The sequence below is a fragment of the Grammomys surdaster genome, unplaced genomic scaffold, assembly GCF_004785775.1.
Source record: "Grammomys surdaster isolate TR1022 unplaced genomic scaffold, NIH_TR_1.0 126531, whole genome shotgun sequence".
NCBI lineage: Eukaryota > Metazoa > Chordata > Mammalia > Rodentia > Muridae > Grammomys > Grammomys surdaster.
The window spans coordinates 18,233,786-18,251,048 of NW_021621323.1; the positions used below are offsets into that span (position 1 = coordinate 18,233,786).

At 46.2% G+C, this 17,263-nt stretch overlaps 1 protein-coding gene across 1 annotated transcript in view; it reads right to left on the reverse strand.

The window, feature by feature from the left end:
- Abca4 (ATP binding cassette subfamily A member 4) overlaps positions 1 to 17,263 on the reverse strand; it is a 139,060-nt gene that overhangs the window by 63,747 nt on the left and 58,050 nt on the right. Inside the window, exons 12-17 of the mRNA XM_028760380.1 lie at positions 15,652 to 15,857; positions 14,927 to 15,103; positions 13,019 to 13,241; positions 8,138 to 8,359; positions 6,169 to 6,373; positions 1,636 to 1,701 (exon numbers count right to left, since the gene is read on the reverse strand). Coding sequence (XP_028616213.1) covers positions 1,636 to 1,701; positions 6,169 to 6,373; positions 8,138 to 8,359; positions 13,019 to 13,241; positions 14,927 to 15,103; positions 15,652 to 15,857 — 1,099 coding nt within the window. The remainder of the gene's footprint in view (positions 1 to 1,635; positions 1,702 to 6,168; positions 6,374 to 8,137; positions 8,360 to 13,018; positions 13,242 to 14,926; positions 15,104 to 15,651; positions 15,858 to 17,263) is intronic.

The window sequence follows — 17,263 nt, forward strand, 5'->3', positions numbered from 1 at the left end:
GCATGCCTTTAATCCCAGCACTTGGGAGGCAGGCAGATTTCTGAGTTTGAGGCCAGCCTGGTCTACAGAGTGAGTTCCAGGACAGCCAGGACTATACAGAGAAACCCTGTCTCAAAAAACCAAAAAAAAAAAAAAGAAAAAAAAGAAAGAAATATATATTTATATTTTTATATTTATATATATTTGGGGGTAGGGAGACCCTCAAAATACCAACCAAACAAAAATTTATACAAGCCTTTTAAAGGTTCCAGGTTAGTTACCTTAACCTGGTATTTAAAGTTAAAGAAAAACTAAGTATCTTTGTTAGGCCTTAAAGGCTAAATCGTGTCCCAGGCCCAGTAATTCAAAGTGAAGCGTGGACAGGTGAAGGGTGAGCTCACACACAGGAAAGCAGGGTTTTTTTCTTGGAACCTTCAGTTCTAGGAGAGACTATAGTTTATTGCTCTAGAGAAGTGGTTCTCAACCTGTGGACCCAGACCCCTTGGGCAACTCTCTATCTCCAAAAATGTTAAATTACAATTCAAAACAGTAACAAAATTACAGTTACGAAGTTGCAACAAAAATTGTTTTATGGTTGGGGGTCACCATAGCATGAGGAATTGTGTCAAAAGGATGCAGCATTGGAAAGTTGAGAACCACTGGTCCAGAGTTTCTCTGCCTTCTTAGAACTCCAAGATTATGATATTAGGTTTTCCTTCTGACTTCTAGAAATTTCTAGGCTCCCTGTTTTGTTTAGGAAGGAGGATAAATTGTATTTAGGAGGCATTGTCAGTCAATGTCCCTTTTGCCTTCTTCAACCATAAGAAAGCCTTGGAGATTATCAGCACTGCCTCAGCCTTGTCTTCAGAGAGTCAGTTACTGTGCATTTGGAGAATGTGGAGAGTAATGGCAGAGAGGAAGAAGGCAGCAAAAGCTGAAGGTGAAGCTCCCTTCATGGTTTCTAGATCTCTGCTTTAAACATTGGAAAAGGTATTACTTATGAAATAGTGTGCCCTTCTCAATAGGCATCTAATCCCCTAGGACCAACTGTCAATTTTCTGCCTTTCACTCTGGCTCTGGGATTCATCAAAGGTAAGCTTGTGGACACTGTGACACTGTGACATCCTGCACCCATGGCAGGCAGCTGACAAGCAGGAATCATGCACTTGTCAAAGGGTCACCATGACACTTTAACAAAGGGCCACATATCTTATATAGACCCTAAGGAAGTAGTTTCAATCCTGAAGAGTTTCTGTTGTTCTTATTTTTGTTTTGTTTTATTTGATTTGTTGGGTTTTTTTTTTAAGATTTATTTATTGGTTTTATATAAGTACACTGTTGCTGTCTTCAGACACACCAGAAGAGGACATCAGATCTCATTACAGATGGTCATGAGCCACTATGTGGCTGCTGGGAATTGAACTCAGGACCCCTGAAAGAACAGTTAGTGCTCTCAACTGCTGAGCCATCTCTCCAGCTCAGGATTTCTCTTAGTAGCCCTGGCTGTTCTGGAACTCGGGCTATAGACCAAACTGGTCTCGAACTCACAGAGACTCTCTGCCTCTGCAGCTCAGGTGTTAGTATTAAAGGTGTGTATCACCAACACTGCCCAACTGTTTTAATTAAAACAAAACAAACAAAAACAAACAAACTTACCTTCACCTCCAAGCCAATAAGACTCCTGTAGAAGGAAGTACCAGGGAAGTGGGGTTCCATAGTCTCCTGAAAACAGGAAAAGGGAAAACAGTGAGCCCCATCCCACCACATCATACAAGCCCCCAAACACCCATATAAATCTCAAATTCTAGTTAGAGGTATTCAGAGTCACAAGTACAGTACAGCCCATCAGACAGACCGCTCCTTTTAATAAGATGTCTTTTTTTTGGGGGGGGGGGGTTCGAGACAGGGTTTGTCTATGTAGTTCTGGCTGTCCTAGAACTCACTCTGTAGACCAGGCTGGCCCTGAACTCAGAAATCCGCCTGCCTCTGCCTCCCAAGTGCTGGGATTAAAGGTGTGTGCCACCACCGCCCAGCCATAAGATTTCAATCAAAATACCATGGGTTTTTTTTTTTTTGGGGGGGGGGTGTTACTAGCAACACTAACCATGAGGATATTGGTTGACATCAGTTTTCCAAGAAATAAATGTTTTTAAAGAATTAAATCATGTCATTTTTTTTAGCAGTTCCCAGAAAACAATAGTTGTTGCTGATCACAAATATTTGCTGGACTCTACCTATATAACAGGCATATTGTACATTTCCTATGTATTACAACATTGATTTCTGAAAGCAACCCTAGGAATTGGGCATTAATATTAGTCTGCAGGATGCTGAAACTGAAGTGCACTAACTTTGAGCCATCTGCCCCATATACAGCTAATTAAAAGAAAACACAAGAATTCTAGTCCAGGCAATCTGGTTACAATTTTTTTGGTTTTTCGAGACAGGGTTGTCTCTGGCTGTCCTGGAACTCACTCTGTAGACCAGGCTGGCCTTGAACTCAGAAATCCACCTGCCTCTGCCTCCCAAGTGCTGGGATTAAAGGCGTGCACCACCACTGCCCAGCTAATATCAGCACTCTTAACTCCCCCACCCTATTCCACTGGATTCAGCTGTATTTTAAGTAAAAAAGACTCCCAGTCTTTTGGTTCAGTTCTCTTTGCCACTTTTTTCCCCCTTTAAAATATTGATTTGTCTTTTAAATAAAAGTGTGGATATTACTTATTTTTCCCCTATATGCTTATCAGTTTTTAAATTGTGTGTGGGTGTGTATACCTACATGTAAGTGCATGTGCGCGAGTGTAGGTACTCTCTGAGTCCTGAAGAGTCAGGTCCCGTGGAGCTGGAGTTGTAGACTGTTGTTGTGAGTTACCTGACGTGGGTTCTCAGAACTGAATTTGGGTCCTCTGGAAGAACAGCAAGAGCTCTTAACTGCTGTGCAATCTCTTTAGCCCTCAATGCTGTTTAAAGAGTCGTGTATCATGCTAGACTGTGACTCAAGGGCAAGCCTGAGTATTTTGCTTTCCTTAAAGTCTGTTTGTTTATGTATTTATTTATTTGATGTGTGTGCACATGCTGGCATAGGCTCCCATGGCAGTCGGAGGATGACTTAAGTCGTCTGTTCTCCTTTTAGACTTTGTTTAAGACAGTCTACTGTCTCCCTATTTCTGCTGCTGTTCCCATTCTCCTGACTCCCCCATAGAAGTGCCTGGATTACAAATGTCCCCAGCCCACATGGACCTTCTCTGTCCTCCACACTAAGACTGATCACAGGACCTCGTGCATGCTAATCAAACGCTCCAACACTGAGCTACGTCTGCAGCCCTGGATCTATCTATTCTAAACACTGTGTCCCCAGAACGTGGCCACATATAGGGCCTACTCAGTAGATACTTGTTGATGAAATGAAAGCTTTAGCTTGGCTAAACTAATGTACAACATCCTATTTCAACACAGCCAGTTTTTGTTTATCAGATCTCTTTCCAGGGACACGGGGAGAAGAAACTAAAAAACCCAACAGGCTGACCCTAATTCTGGATATTCTCAGAATGGAATTCAATGGTGGGTAAAAGACAATTTGATTGTGCTTAAGAAAACTCACATTTGGTGTCCAAGAACTAAGAGAAAGCAGTGGTGGCGCACGCCTTTAATCCCAGCACTTGGGAGGCAGAGGCAGGTGGATTTCTGAGTTCGAGGCCAGCCTGGTCTACAGAGTGAGTTCCAGGACAGCCAGGACTATACAGAAAAACCCTGTCTCGAAAAACAAACAAACAAACAAACAAAAAAAGAACTAAGAGAAAAAAAAGACACCAGCATCCCAACCTTGTATGTCAAAATGTGGCCTTGTTTGGAAGGCAGATGTGCTTAGTTAAGTTAGGTAGGGCCATGCTGAAGGAGGACGGCCCTAATCTAAGGCCATATAGTGTCTTCGTAAGATGATAGTCACATGAAGATCAGCACACAGGGAAGATGGCATGAGAACATGGAGGATCAGAGTCACATGCCTACAAGCCAAGGAAAGCCAGAAGGTCAAAACCCTCCAGAAGCTTGGTTTTGTGGGGAACATGACCTTCCCAATGGCCTCACTGTTGATTTCTAGCTTTTGGACAATGAGATAACAAAAACTCTATTTCTTTTTTTAAAAGGATTATTTATTTATTTTATATATGTGAATACACTGTCTCTGTCTTCAGACACACCAGAAGAAGGTATCAGATCCAATTACAGATGGTTGTGAGCCATCATGTGGTTGCTGGCAATTGAACTCAGGACCTCTGGAAAAGCAGTCAGTGCTCTTAACCACTGACCCATCTCTCCAGCACAAAACTCTATTATTTTAAGCTATGCTATCCAGGGTCCTTCAGGGGGAACACAGACCCAAGCTTCTAGACCTCATCTAGCCACTTTTTCTCATTCAGGGTTCTTACACCTTTGTTGTTGTTTGATCCTGTTCTTTGTTTGTGACAAGATCTCACTGTACAACCCAGGCTGCACTTGAGGTCACAGTCTGCCCCCAGCTGGTCCCATCTGCTTATTCCTAAGAACCATCAGCTTGTTCCTCCCAGGGGCCATGCCCAGCCTTGCTCTTCTCTGTCTGCTTCTGGCCATAACACCAAGAGCTAGACCCAGATGTCAGTATACAATGAAGATTCCTGGTTGACATGAAGGCCATTCAGATGAAGACTGGCTAATTTGAAGGAAAAAAATCTAAGTTTCTGCAAAGTGGATACAAAACTTTGCAAATAGCTAATTTCAGTCCAGTAACTGACTTTTCTATACTTCAGGTTAGTTACATAGTGTCCACCAAATGCTAAGCACTAGCCAGGGTTCCCAGGCTGTCACAGTGAAATAAACAGATCATGTCCATGCTCTCCAGGGCTCATATCCTAGGAAGGGCAGCAAGTCAACAAATGAATACGTAAGGTGACATCATGTCAGGTGGTGATGAGGGCTCTTAAAAAGTAGGCTAAAGAGTCAGGACCCTGGAGGGAATACTGGCCATACAGTAATAAAGCTCTAGCAAGCCTCAGTCCAGAAAGATCACTGAGATAAGGTGACATTTGAACAGAGACCTGGGCAAAGTGCCAAAGGGACCCTGCTGATAGGAGGGATAGCCTGGGGAAAAAGACACTGTTGGTGAAAACAGGCATGGAGGTGACGAAGAGAAGTGAGCTCAGTGTGTTGGCTGTGAGTGGGGAGGCCACAGTGGCTAGAGCAGAGGGGGGGACAGTTTGGGGCCTTGGGGGGGGGTTCAGGAGATGCAGATGATAGGAGAAACCAGATGATGAAGCTTTAGCAGGCCTGGGCTGGGACTCTGGGTTTTACTCTGAATGAGGGGAAAGGACCAGGAAGGGATTTGAACAGAGGTGATGACACCATCTGGTCTAGATTGCAACACTCTCCATCTGCGTGCGTGCAGTGAGGAGACACAGCTGTGCAGGGAAGCTTGGAATGGAAAGTGGACCAGGGATGACAAGGAAGCAGATTCCAGACTTGTCTCCCAATCTCAATCTCTCAATCTCTCAATCTCTCTCTCTCTCTCTCTCTCTCTCTCTCTCTCTCTCTCTCTCTCTCTCTCTCTCTTCCTCCCTCCCTCCCCTCCTCCTCCTCTTCATCTTTTTCCTCTTCTTCCTCCTCTTCCTCCTCTTTCTCCCTCTCACTCCCTCTTCTTCCCTCTCCCTACCCCCTCTGTCTCTCTGTATAAGATGTGTGTGCATGTACACTTGCACATGTACACATGTTCACACATGTGTACGGGTACTCACTCACCAGCATGCACGCAGAGGCTAGACTTGTTGTCTCCCTCTGTTACCCCCCACCTGATCCAGTGAGGCAGGTTCATTTACTGAAAGGGAAGCTGTTCAGCCTGGGCTGGTTGGCTAACGAGTTCATGGGTTCCACTTGTCTCCACTTCCACAGCCTCTTGCAGACAGGCTCAGCTTTCATGTGGGTTCTGGGGACTCGAACCCAGGCCCTCACACTTACACAGCAAGCACTTTTACCTACTGAGCCATCTCCCCAGGTCCAATTCTAGACCTGTTTCTAAAGTGGAGACAGTAGTGTGTTGGTGGAGTTTTCACTTCTAAATGAAAACGCTAATGCTAAAGGGTTGGGCTAGACCTCTGCATCTGACGAATCCCATTTCCTCGACCATGGGGAGATAAAGCAGCCTTACTTTTCCTTGCTTACCTGGAAAAACCTGGTCAAGATACCAAGCAAGCAAGCCGTACAGAGCAGCGTCCAGAAGCATCATCTTCATGGACAACAGGAAACTGAACTCGTCCCCTTCCAAGGGACTCTTCCCAATGTTGTTCCACTGCAGCCCCAGGCCTTGCTCTTCAAAGCGGACCAGGTACTCGGTGCCAAACCCAAATGCCACAGGAGAGAGCAGGCTCTGCAAGGAGCAGAGACAATAAAGCAAACAGACAACAACGGGGGGGGGGGGGGGGCAGGGAGAGGTCCACAGGCAGGGGAGGGACGAGATGGCCAAAGTGTTGTGTCTGACTGCAAGACCACTCAGGGAGGGCTTAAAGCGCTCTTCTCACGGGATGAGAATTCTGGAAATGTTTGGCAGACGTCAAAAACTCCTACCTGATACCTCCTGAGCCACCTCTCACCTACTCCGCAGAGTAAAATGAGGCGGAAATGAGAAGATAAAGAAGCGATATAATACAAGACTCCAAAGGGAGGACGCTCCTCCCGCTCTTCCTCTGCCTTCCCCTCTCCCTTACACTTTCAAAAGACCACACGGTTCTGGGTAGAATGAAGATACCAGATTGAGCTGTTCTGAGAGACTCTCAAAGGAAGGGGTCCCAAAGTCATCATTTTCCTATAGCCAGCAAGGGCTCTAGCCTCTTCTTAGGTTCTCTGTGCAGAAACTAGTCCAGTGACTAGAAGTGATACAGAAAGAAGGCTGACGAGGAAGTGCCCCTGCCAAGTCACCATGGGTGGTCCCTGACTCCTCAGAACATACTTGCCTTTGATGAGAGGTTCTCTGTAATTTGGAAGACCCTGGATAGAGTTCAGACTATCTCTCAGCCAAAGGAAAAAACCCTCTTGCTATATGTACGCACACACACACACACACACACACACACACACACACACACACTTAAAATTAACTCAATCCAGCGCTTATCTGTGCTTGCCAGACTTGAAGCTTCCTGGTAGGTCCGAGAAGCTAGCTGTGGCTTCCCAGTACCATGTAACAACCCTACGATTACCAAAATTGCCCAGCTCTGCCCACAGCCTGAGTCACAGGAGTTTCTTATTATTATCCATTGTGATAGTCTTAGAAAACTGAGCGCTATAAATAGTGGTAATTAACTTCTTATTTAACATGAGAAATAGGAGGCAGATGCCCAGAGTTGGGAGCCCTGAGAACAGGTTCTTCTAGCAGAGAGGCAGGCAGTAGTCCTTACTGATGTAACACCGAGACTGGGAGATTCTGGAGGGGCAGAAAACTGCACCCTTTAGGGCTGAGGCTGATTAGCCCTGGCTAATGAGAGGGTGGAAATGGCCCACTTGGAAACAATTAGAGAAAAGACCTATATTCATTTGGGAACTCTGAACTAAGAGGTCTCTCAAGCCATCAGAAGTTAGCTTCGAGAGTCTTCTCTCGAAGTCTCAAGACTAATGGTGGGGGTGGGGTGGGGGTAGGGGTGGGGGTAGGGGTGGGGGTGGGGGTGGGTGGGGCTCATTTCTGCATCCTTTTTGCATACACTGCGAGAGTACAGGAAAGACACGGAGACCGATCCATTCCTTTTGGAATAATGAGCCCCGTTTTAATTATGGCAAATGTCTTTCGGAGCAGACAGACAGTAAGGGGGCAAGCTTCCTCTCATGTGATGCTTCCCAAACAGGAAGAAAAGAAGAGTGAAGAAAAGGGGCCACCTGGTTCTCCTCTCGCGCAGAAACAAGGGAGGCCAGGAGCTGACTCGGTTTCCCCACAGTTTCCTGGGGCACACTAGTCAAACAGGTGTGGGGAGGCACAACTGCTACATTGCTTGGGGTGAAGGCTGCTTTCTCTCTGGCTCCCAAACCTTTGGGCTGTGTCTTAGCCTCTCAAAAAGTCAACGGGCAAAGGAGAGCATGTTGGAGAGCAGGCCAAGAAGCTACACACTCAAGAGGAAATCTACACCGTCATCTAGGGCCTCACCACAGTTGTCTTCAGGTCGGCTGTCATCCGGTCCTGCCAGGCAAAGCACAGAATGTGTGGTAGGTAGAGGGTGAAGTAGATGACCCCACTGCAGGCTGCTGCAAGGCTGGCCTTGGAAAAGAAAGTACTAAGCAGGAAGCACTGCATGATGGTCGCGGTGGCAAAGGCCAGTAGGAACAGGAAGAGAATGAAGGGATCGCTGTAATGGAGGATCCTTCCATGCTGAAACCAAAGAGAACATGTATCAGCCATTCTCACTCGTTCCCCAGGCAGGGGTCCATTCAGGATGCCTTCCTGTGTGCGCTGATGCCAGAGCCGTCTGAAGCTTTCTGCTGCTCTAGAAGGGGCTCCTACGCACCGGTCGCTAGTCCTTGAATTTCCACATGAACACCCCAAAGCACTGACTTCTTTTGTCTTACCCAAGGCTCATTCGTCAGCACTAACATTTCATTTCAAAAAAGTTTTAACTGGGAAACCATTAGGCTGAGGCAGCTCCAGTGTTCTGGGCTCCTAAACCAATAAACCAAACCCTAACTGCCCAGTAACTTAACCCAGTCAGCAGTTGCCATCTGGCCTCTAAGTGGGGACTTTAAAAATCAAGATTTTCTTTGTTGAGTTTCCCCAGTCCCTTAGGGAAGCCCTGAGCCATGCGTGGTCTAGAGTTGCCTGGTTTATGAGCCACTGATGCTTGGTACCGCCAAGCTGGTCAAAAGCCCGTGATAACAGGCCCAGTGGTGGAAGCTACTATCATTTTGGTAAGAGATCATTTTAGCAAGCACTGTTCTAAATGTTTATGTCTGTGCCCACAGATGTGTGTTACCCTCAACTTTGGTCTGACAAGCTTCCCTTGCTGTGGATAGTGGTTGCGGCAGAGACACATAACTGGCCAGAGTGCCAGAGTCTGAATAACGCTGAGGACAGACAGGCGGGTCATCTCTATCTGCCTCCCACCAGCCAAGGCTCAGGGAACTTCATGGCTGAGAGGATGTGAGGAACGGAAGGGCTGGCAGGTGGGGAGAAGTGTGGAGTGCTGATGGCTGGACACGACACGGTTATGGTACATATTAACTCACAGCAGCTGGGATCACCTGCACAAGACTGAGCCAGTCAACATACCAGCACTGAAGGGAAGGAAGGCGCTTAGGGGCCCCACCCCATCAGAAGAGCAATTAGCCATTGACTGCTACTAAGGGGAAGAGAGTCTCTGACTGTCCTTTGGACATTTGGCTTTCGGGAGGTTGTTCATGCCACAGGGGATGTTTAAACATCTATGTGCACTCAGGTATCACTAAGTAGACTCAGGAGTTATCACATGAAAAAGAGACATGAAGCTGGGGGAGGGACATGGAATGGGGGGACCCTAAGGAGGACGGGTGTGGTTGAGAGTAGGTGGATATTATCATATACTTTGTAGACATGTATTCAACTTTCAAAGAGTAAAAATATTAAAAAATAAAAATATCTTAATGTGACTAAGTTTGTCTTTCAGCAGTAATTATGGACCAACTCAGCAAGTTCATAGTGGGAAGGAGACAGTGCTCAGGCAAGGGAGGAAGACCTGAGGGTTAGGTCTCTCAGTACCCTGCAACAATAACAAAGAGATCTGCTCAAAACAAGTCTGACCTTGGCCTGGGGCTCTGCCTGCTGACTGATTATTAGCACTTGCTTTCTGAGGTTTGCCACTCACACAGGGGGGAGACATCAGTAATGGATCTAGAGCCTTTGGAAGTGGATTGGTCCTCCTCATCCATGAATGCTTTTCATAGAACCTATGGACAGAGCTGGGCAGTGGTGGTGCACACCTTTAATCCCAGCACTTGGGAGGCAGAGGCAGGTGGATTTCTGAGTTCGAGGCCAGCCTGGTCTACAGGGTGAGTTCCAGGATGGCCAGGGCTACACAGAGAAACCCTGTCTTGAAAAACAAAACAAAACAAAAAGAAAGAAAGAAAGAGAGAAAAAAAGAAAGAAAGAAAGAAAGAACGAAGGAAAGAAAGAGAACCTACAGACTCAGCATCTTTCCCATTGTCTATATAGAAAATAGGAACAAACTAGCTACTTTTTCTGAACAAGCCCAGTTACATTGTAGGGCAGACTGAGATGTTCAGCTGTGTTAGTCAGCTGTATTAGGCCTGCTGGTGCCCCCTTTAGCACAAGCCCCTATGTAAAGGTCTATCCAAATTCTGCATTCTCAGATACACTTCGATCTCATCATTCTTTTCTTGGGAACACAAAGGTGCAAGAATTCTGAGAGGATTTCTCAGCCTTCAGAGCAGAGTCAATACTCACTAGGCCACCTCCCATAGTTCAATGGGACATAGTTGAATTGTGGTGTAATGGGGACCACAGACAAGCCACACAGCAGAGCGTTCCCGAGACCAAACGGCCTTGTGCTCTCCTTCCTGCATTTTTCTTCTTGTTCCTCCATCTTTGGGAACTGCCTCATCTCATGAATGGGCTCTGATCTGTGATTAAGGATTTCCCTGAATCACCGCTTTCCTCTCAATAGGAAAGAAAGACCAATCAGCGATATCTGTCTTGAGCCCGTGAGAACCAAGTGGAACTAATGTGCTTCTTATCTGCCACAGCCAGCATTTCTCCTTCATGCTCTTGTGCCTGTTGGGCACTGAGGGAACCGATTGAAAACCAGATGGAGAGGAAGTATGCAGAAGGGAGGGATGGAAGGGAGCCGCACTTAAGTAGAACCTAAGTCTGAGGAAATCTCAAAAAAGGTCACAACTGCACTGGAGAGTTTTTACTGCTCTCTGTAGAACGAATTCAACCTTCTATCCGAGCCCAGAGCGAAGTCCTGCAAACATCTAGACTGTGGGCTTTGGTGGATGCCAGTCACTCAGCCAGCCTCACCGGTCCTCTTCTAGCCGCTTTCCTTTCTGCTCCTTGTGGACTGAATAACAATGGAACCTTCCCATTGTCTTTGCTCCCAGCTTCTTTCCTGCACAGCAGAGCTGCGGAGGAAGGGACACGCAAAAAAAGGGGGAGGTGGGAGTCATTTAGAGGAAAACCTTATTTTGGTGTGGAAAGCTCCGTTTCCGTCATTATTGGAACAGTGTTCTGGTTCCCACAGGAGAAGCGTCTTTGAGCTAGAAGCTCTTGGTGAACACTCTTTACCTCACGTACCAAGAGCTTTGAAGTCCTAAAACCTCATTCGTAGGCAGGCAGGTCTCTGTGTTCCTTATCAGTAAGAAGTCAGCTATTCAGCTAGATGTTTACTCACGGACTCTTTTAATTCTAAAGATACAAATCACCTACTGGTGAAAGAGGTGTGGGGCAGAGCAGAGGGCCTCTGGTGGATAAGAAGGGGGCGGGGCTGCTCCTTTCACCTCTGTGGAGCTCTGGTATTCTTTGTAAGCAGCAAGCCGGGCTGGGTGGGGCGAGGTTGTTTGAATAGAATGGCCTCCACCTCAGCATTGGTTCTAAGGGAACTCTAAGATGGGTTCTGATTGACAGCACAGCCCACTGGGTCATAGTGTCACAGCAGAGATAGAATGCACTAGGTTAAAGACTTTTTACTAGAAAACAAGGGGATTTGGATTAAACGGATATGTGTTAGTTGGACAGCATATATGAGGGGCGTTCTTAGGTCAGATAGCCATGATCCAACATGGAATGGAAGACACTCATCCAGTCTGTGGCCCTCTGCACATCTTCACACATATGATGATAGTGATGAAGCTGAACAAGCTTGCTGGGTCTATAACAGAAACCAACTTCCATCCGATACAACATCAACAATTACCAAGTGAGTGGTGTACTCATATTTCAACAAGTCCAAAAAAATATGCTTCTATGCCGGGCAGTGGTGGCGCACACCTTTAATCCCAGCACTTGGAAGGCAGAGGCAGGTGGATTTCTGAGTTCGAGCCCAGCCTGGTCTGCAGAGTGAGTTCCAGGACAGCCAGGGCTACACAGAGAAACCCTGTCTCGAAAAACCAAAATAAATAAATAAATAAATAAATAAATAAATACATACATACAGAGTCCTTGGATATGTTTTATACAGCATCATCATTATATTAGCATACAATATTATATTTTATCGGGCTCATGCTGAGCACTGCCCCCCCCACCAGGTATCAGTCATTCGACAAGTCTAGTATAAAAGTTTATTTGGGATGTGGGAAGGGGTTCTGGGGAAGGGAGTAGAGACAGAGAAAGAAAGGGGACAGAGGACAGAAAGAGAGGAGACAGAAAGAAGGGGAGAGTCCAGCTGGGAATGCGAGGGGAGAGAGGAAGAAAATGCAGAAAGAGAGGAGGGGGATAGAGAGGCCTTTTATACTAGGAAACTGTTGTGGGGAACCTAGAGGAAATGCTAACACTGGAGATTTTTGCAGACAAAAGGATGTTTCTTGGTGAAACTAATGGCCTGGCCATGAGGCTGATTGACAGGTTAACTGTCCAGATCTCCTCCCTTCATACCACTAATAGTGTTTGCCATGACCTAACTGTAGCCAGATATTGGAGTGATAATTCTAGGAAACACTCTTTTTAAACTCATATATGTCTTTGAAAGAAGAGGCAACCTTTGAGCACACAACAGCTCTGAATTGGGCTTTGCTAATAGCAGCCTAAATGAGGTCATGAAATGGAGTGGAAAACCTACGTAGACAGTGAGTGGGTCCCTTAGGCAAGAAGAAGGAGATGGGAAGATACCACCATACAATGGCTCCTTTTGGGGGTGGGCAGGGAATTGAGGGTGCTGGCTCTCTAAGGGTCCTGCCTTGTTTGAAAGTCAGAGAATTACCCATCTTGCTGTCTTTAATGCTCAGCTAACTAGTCCAAGTGCATGCTCATTAACAGCAGGAGAGCAGAAACAATGAAACCATCTTAAAAAAAAAAAGTGAGGGTCTTCTCCACCTGGCTTACCATGATGAACAGCGTCAGGAGGAAGATGCTCATGGACATGATGGAGAAGCTGTCCAGGAACCAGGTACACCAGATCACAGCATTAGAGACACCTTGGTTTTTCAAGGTCTCCTTCAGCCTCAGCTCCTTTTCCAAGACAATGCCCTTAACAGTCATGGAGACTGAGTAGATCCACGCCAGCACCATGAAGATAGGGAAACAGCGATTCAGGATGATCATAAAGCTAAAGCAAGAAGAAAAAGCAGAACAGAGCTGTCTGTACCTGGTGGAGATGGTGAAAGTATTTATTGAATGGCGAGTTGTGAATGAAGTCCAAAGGAAAGCAGAGAAATAAATCATTGGACCTTCGCTAGGTTGAACTCTCTTAAATACCTTTCACATTTGCCATGACTTTCATTAAGGCAAGATGGAGCCATTCCGGACAGCCCATGTGGATGGATGCTCTATAAGTAAAGTGTAGAAATAAAACCACACCATCTCTGTCATATAATATAGATCTTTCCCATAAAGGCTTGTGGAAAAGACTATAGATCTGACAGTATAGCTTGTGGTCTGAACAAGGCAATGATCCAATAGCCATTGATTCCAACAGCCATTCGTAAGTGGAGTAGATCCTGGGATAGGTTCTTAGCAGGCAGGACAGATTTGACACAATGGAATCCCATTAGGGTAAGCGTTACAGGTTTTCCCTGTGAATAATGCACTGGTAAAGCCTTTGGGATTATTATCTATTGAAACTGTTGGGTGTTGTCAAAGGAAGGGCCCAATGCCAGCGTGGGAGGATAGTTTCACTCAAAATGGCCCTAGGGAGGGAACCAAACAACAAAAAACCATGCACTTCTGGAGTTGGCCGCCAGAGGGCTCTCCCATACTGAATGACTCCAATTCACACAGGCTCTCCACACTTACCCATTTTCCTGCCAGCCCCTCCCCTTCTGACCCTGAAAGTGGACCTGGGCTCTTGCCCTTGGGTCTACTTCACATCTCTGCCTCTTACCCAAAGGAAAACTGAATTCTGAACAGCCACTGTTATCTCTGCAGTCTTCTGCAGAGCTGGAGACCTGGTGGGGCCACAGTGTTGAGCACTGCTTTCCTATATGCACTTGGGCTTTATTTTACAATCTCTCCAGCTGGCAACTGGACTCTTTTCTCCACATTTTTCAGTCTCTGCTTCCCAGACCCCACAGTCACACACATCCATGAAACAGTGACTTTGCCGGTGTTCTCAACACCCCAGGAGTTAAATTGCTAAGCCAACTAGAGGTCAGGGAGTGTTTCTGACCCCATCTACCATGATAGTAAGCCTTCTGAGAACCTCTCCCCCTCTGTCCCTTTTGTCACCACTCCAAAATCTATTTCCAACAAAACAGCCGGCTGTTTGTTTAGCATGCTTCTGGCCAAAGGATGGACAGGCCTTAGGATCGGGGGTGGTCAGAGAGGGAGACCAGAGCTCATTCAACACATTCTTCTACCTTTTCACCAAACATACATCATAGGAATGTTAACTGGGGAAGGAGCTGCGTTCTTCTGAGGCTCCTAGGTACCAGACCTACTTGTCACACAGTCTGAATCTGCTGATCTGGCAATCACTGGGAAAACGCCCTGACCAGAACCCTTCCACATACCAAACATACTACGAAGTGGAAATTTAAACAGCGGGCATCCCCCCTTCAACCTCACTCCTATTGTTTGAACCTCCAATTTCCCTTTCGTACCCCCAACACCCTATCGTTTTGTTTTCCCCTCTGCTTCTGTGTGGAGTGCCAAGCCAGCATCTTCTTCAGTCAGGACCCTAGTCTCCTTAATCTGGCCCTCACCCCTGGGGTTCCTTCAGGAGACAGTGAAGCCTGAGAGACCCCCATCTGCTGGTTTTCAGCTCAGGGAGGAAGACTGAGGTCTGGGACTCACGAGTCATCCACAAAGCAGGGATAAGGCATCTGTTGGAGATAAACACCAACTGGAGGCTCTGCCCGGGTCTGACTCCTTACGATTCCTTGCTCAATCATGTCCTGAAGATAGGCAAAACCTCCCCAGATGTACCGGAAATCTTCAACAGGATCCGCCCTCGGACCAGAATCCCAGTACCTAAGAAGGCACAGGATGAAGGGAAAAGGATGTAAGTGCAAGAGAGGACAACTCACTTCACAAGCCCAGGTTACCCCACACCTTGACATAGTCTCCTCAAGCAGTGGTTCTCAGCCTTCCTAAAGCAGCAGCTGTTTAATACAGTTCCTTCTGCTGTGGTGACCCCCAAGCATAACTATTTTCATCGCTACTCCATAACTGTAATCTTGTTGCTGTTATGAATCATAATGTAAATATCTGTTTTCTGATGGTTTTAGGACAGCCGTGTGAAAGGGTCGTGACCCACAGGTTGAGAAATGATGTCCTGAACGTTTCCCGGACTATCCAGCTCTACTTTGGGTCACAGTGCTAACGCCAATGGCCGTGACTCACAAGGTGATTGCTTCCATCTACCTGGGTCTGCACAAATCACCCTTTCTCCCATTTAGCGTCATTTCTCCCATCTTAGTTCATTGATGCATAGGCTACATTTACCCACAACCCTCTACTCTCTCTCAAATACAATTCACCGTGAATTTTGGAGAAACCCTTCAAGACCGAACCATCACCTGTCTTTGATCTTATTGGTCTTCTCCACCACATCTATGTCCATCCGAATGTTGTACTTCACATGGGGAGGTAGGGAGCTGGTCCAGGGATACATGCCAGGGAATACCACTCCAGCCCAGAACCTGTTCTCTTCCAGGAGAGACAGGGCTCGTTGGATGAGCTGAACTTCATCATCGTAACTTTCAAACTTATCCAGGACCAGACACTGCAGATGATCACAAAAGTGGAGAGAGTCTGAGACTCAACTGTAAACAAAAAGGCAGAAGAAACTCTACTGCCCAAGGGATGGGTCTCCCACAGAAAGACCTATACACCAAATATGTATTTAACTACAGGGTCTGCCATTAATTTCTTCATGTGCCTAGGTCCAGGGGGAGGGGTGCAAAGGGCCTAGAAATGATGACAGGCTCTTATCACTGAAGAGTTAACGGAGACAGTGCTGTCCAGCTGTCCAAGACGGTCCAAATATGCAAGTCCTCAAAATGACACAAATACTCAAGGTTCTCACTCCCCAGCATGGGGAGGCGAGGGAGTGGGGTCACGGTAGACACAGGCTGCTTTGAAGATCAGAAAGCCTGAGGATAAAAGACTTTTAAAGAGAGAAACATTCCTGGCATTGAACCTTCCTGGCTCTCTCCAAACACACACAGGCTATCCAGCTGAGGGATGAACCAGGAAGAGGAAAGCAAAGAAACAGACAGCTAAAATAATTTCATCTGAGAGATCATTCTCATTTACAGCTTCATGGTGAGAAAGCGGAACTAACTCAATATCTCTTCTCTCCACTTGGAAGAGAGAGGGAGAGAAAGAGGGAGAGAAATCCATAAAAGAACAAAAGTAAGAATTTCGTTTAAATGGAGGACTGAGAGATTGTCCACATGTACAGACGTGATAAAGTAACTATGTTGTACTGGTATTCATTTACACTGAGGGTTCTGTGTCCATGAGTCTTAGAATGTAACTCGCAAGAGGTCAGATGGCTTTGTCTTTGATTAATTTGTTCGATGAATATTTACAGAGTATATGCAACATGCCAGAGCCTACAGAGCTCCTCGGGTACAAGGAGAAAAGATGACAATCTCTTCCTGAGACAAACTCAGACCTGATGAGGGAGGCACTGTAGTGAACCAGTGAGCACCAAGAGCAGGCAGAGGAAGGAAAATGGAGGTCAGCTTGACCAGGAGGAACAGTACCGTGGCCTTAGGGGACCTGCAAGAATAGAGTCGTGCTTCCCATCGTCCCTCAAGCTTTGGAGCATTGGCTGGCTTTAAAAAGGCACCAAAGTCTTTATTTCAAATCTTGAGAGGCAAGCCCATGGTACTAGCATTTTGTTAAAAACAAAAAAACAAAACAAAACAAACAAAAAAAACCAAATCAACAACAACAAAATTCTCCCCAGGTAGTCACAATACACAACACATCAGGTAAAACATAGTGAGTGGTTGGAACGTGACCCTTTGGTCTGCTGGATTTGGGAATTTGACTGACTGAGACCAGGAGAACTCTGGACAAACCCTAAAATATCGTAAGGTCACCTTGGGATTCTAAACAGAAGTATGAGGAATGAGATCAGGTAACAATGGGGAAGCGGCAGGAAGCACTAGGCTAGAC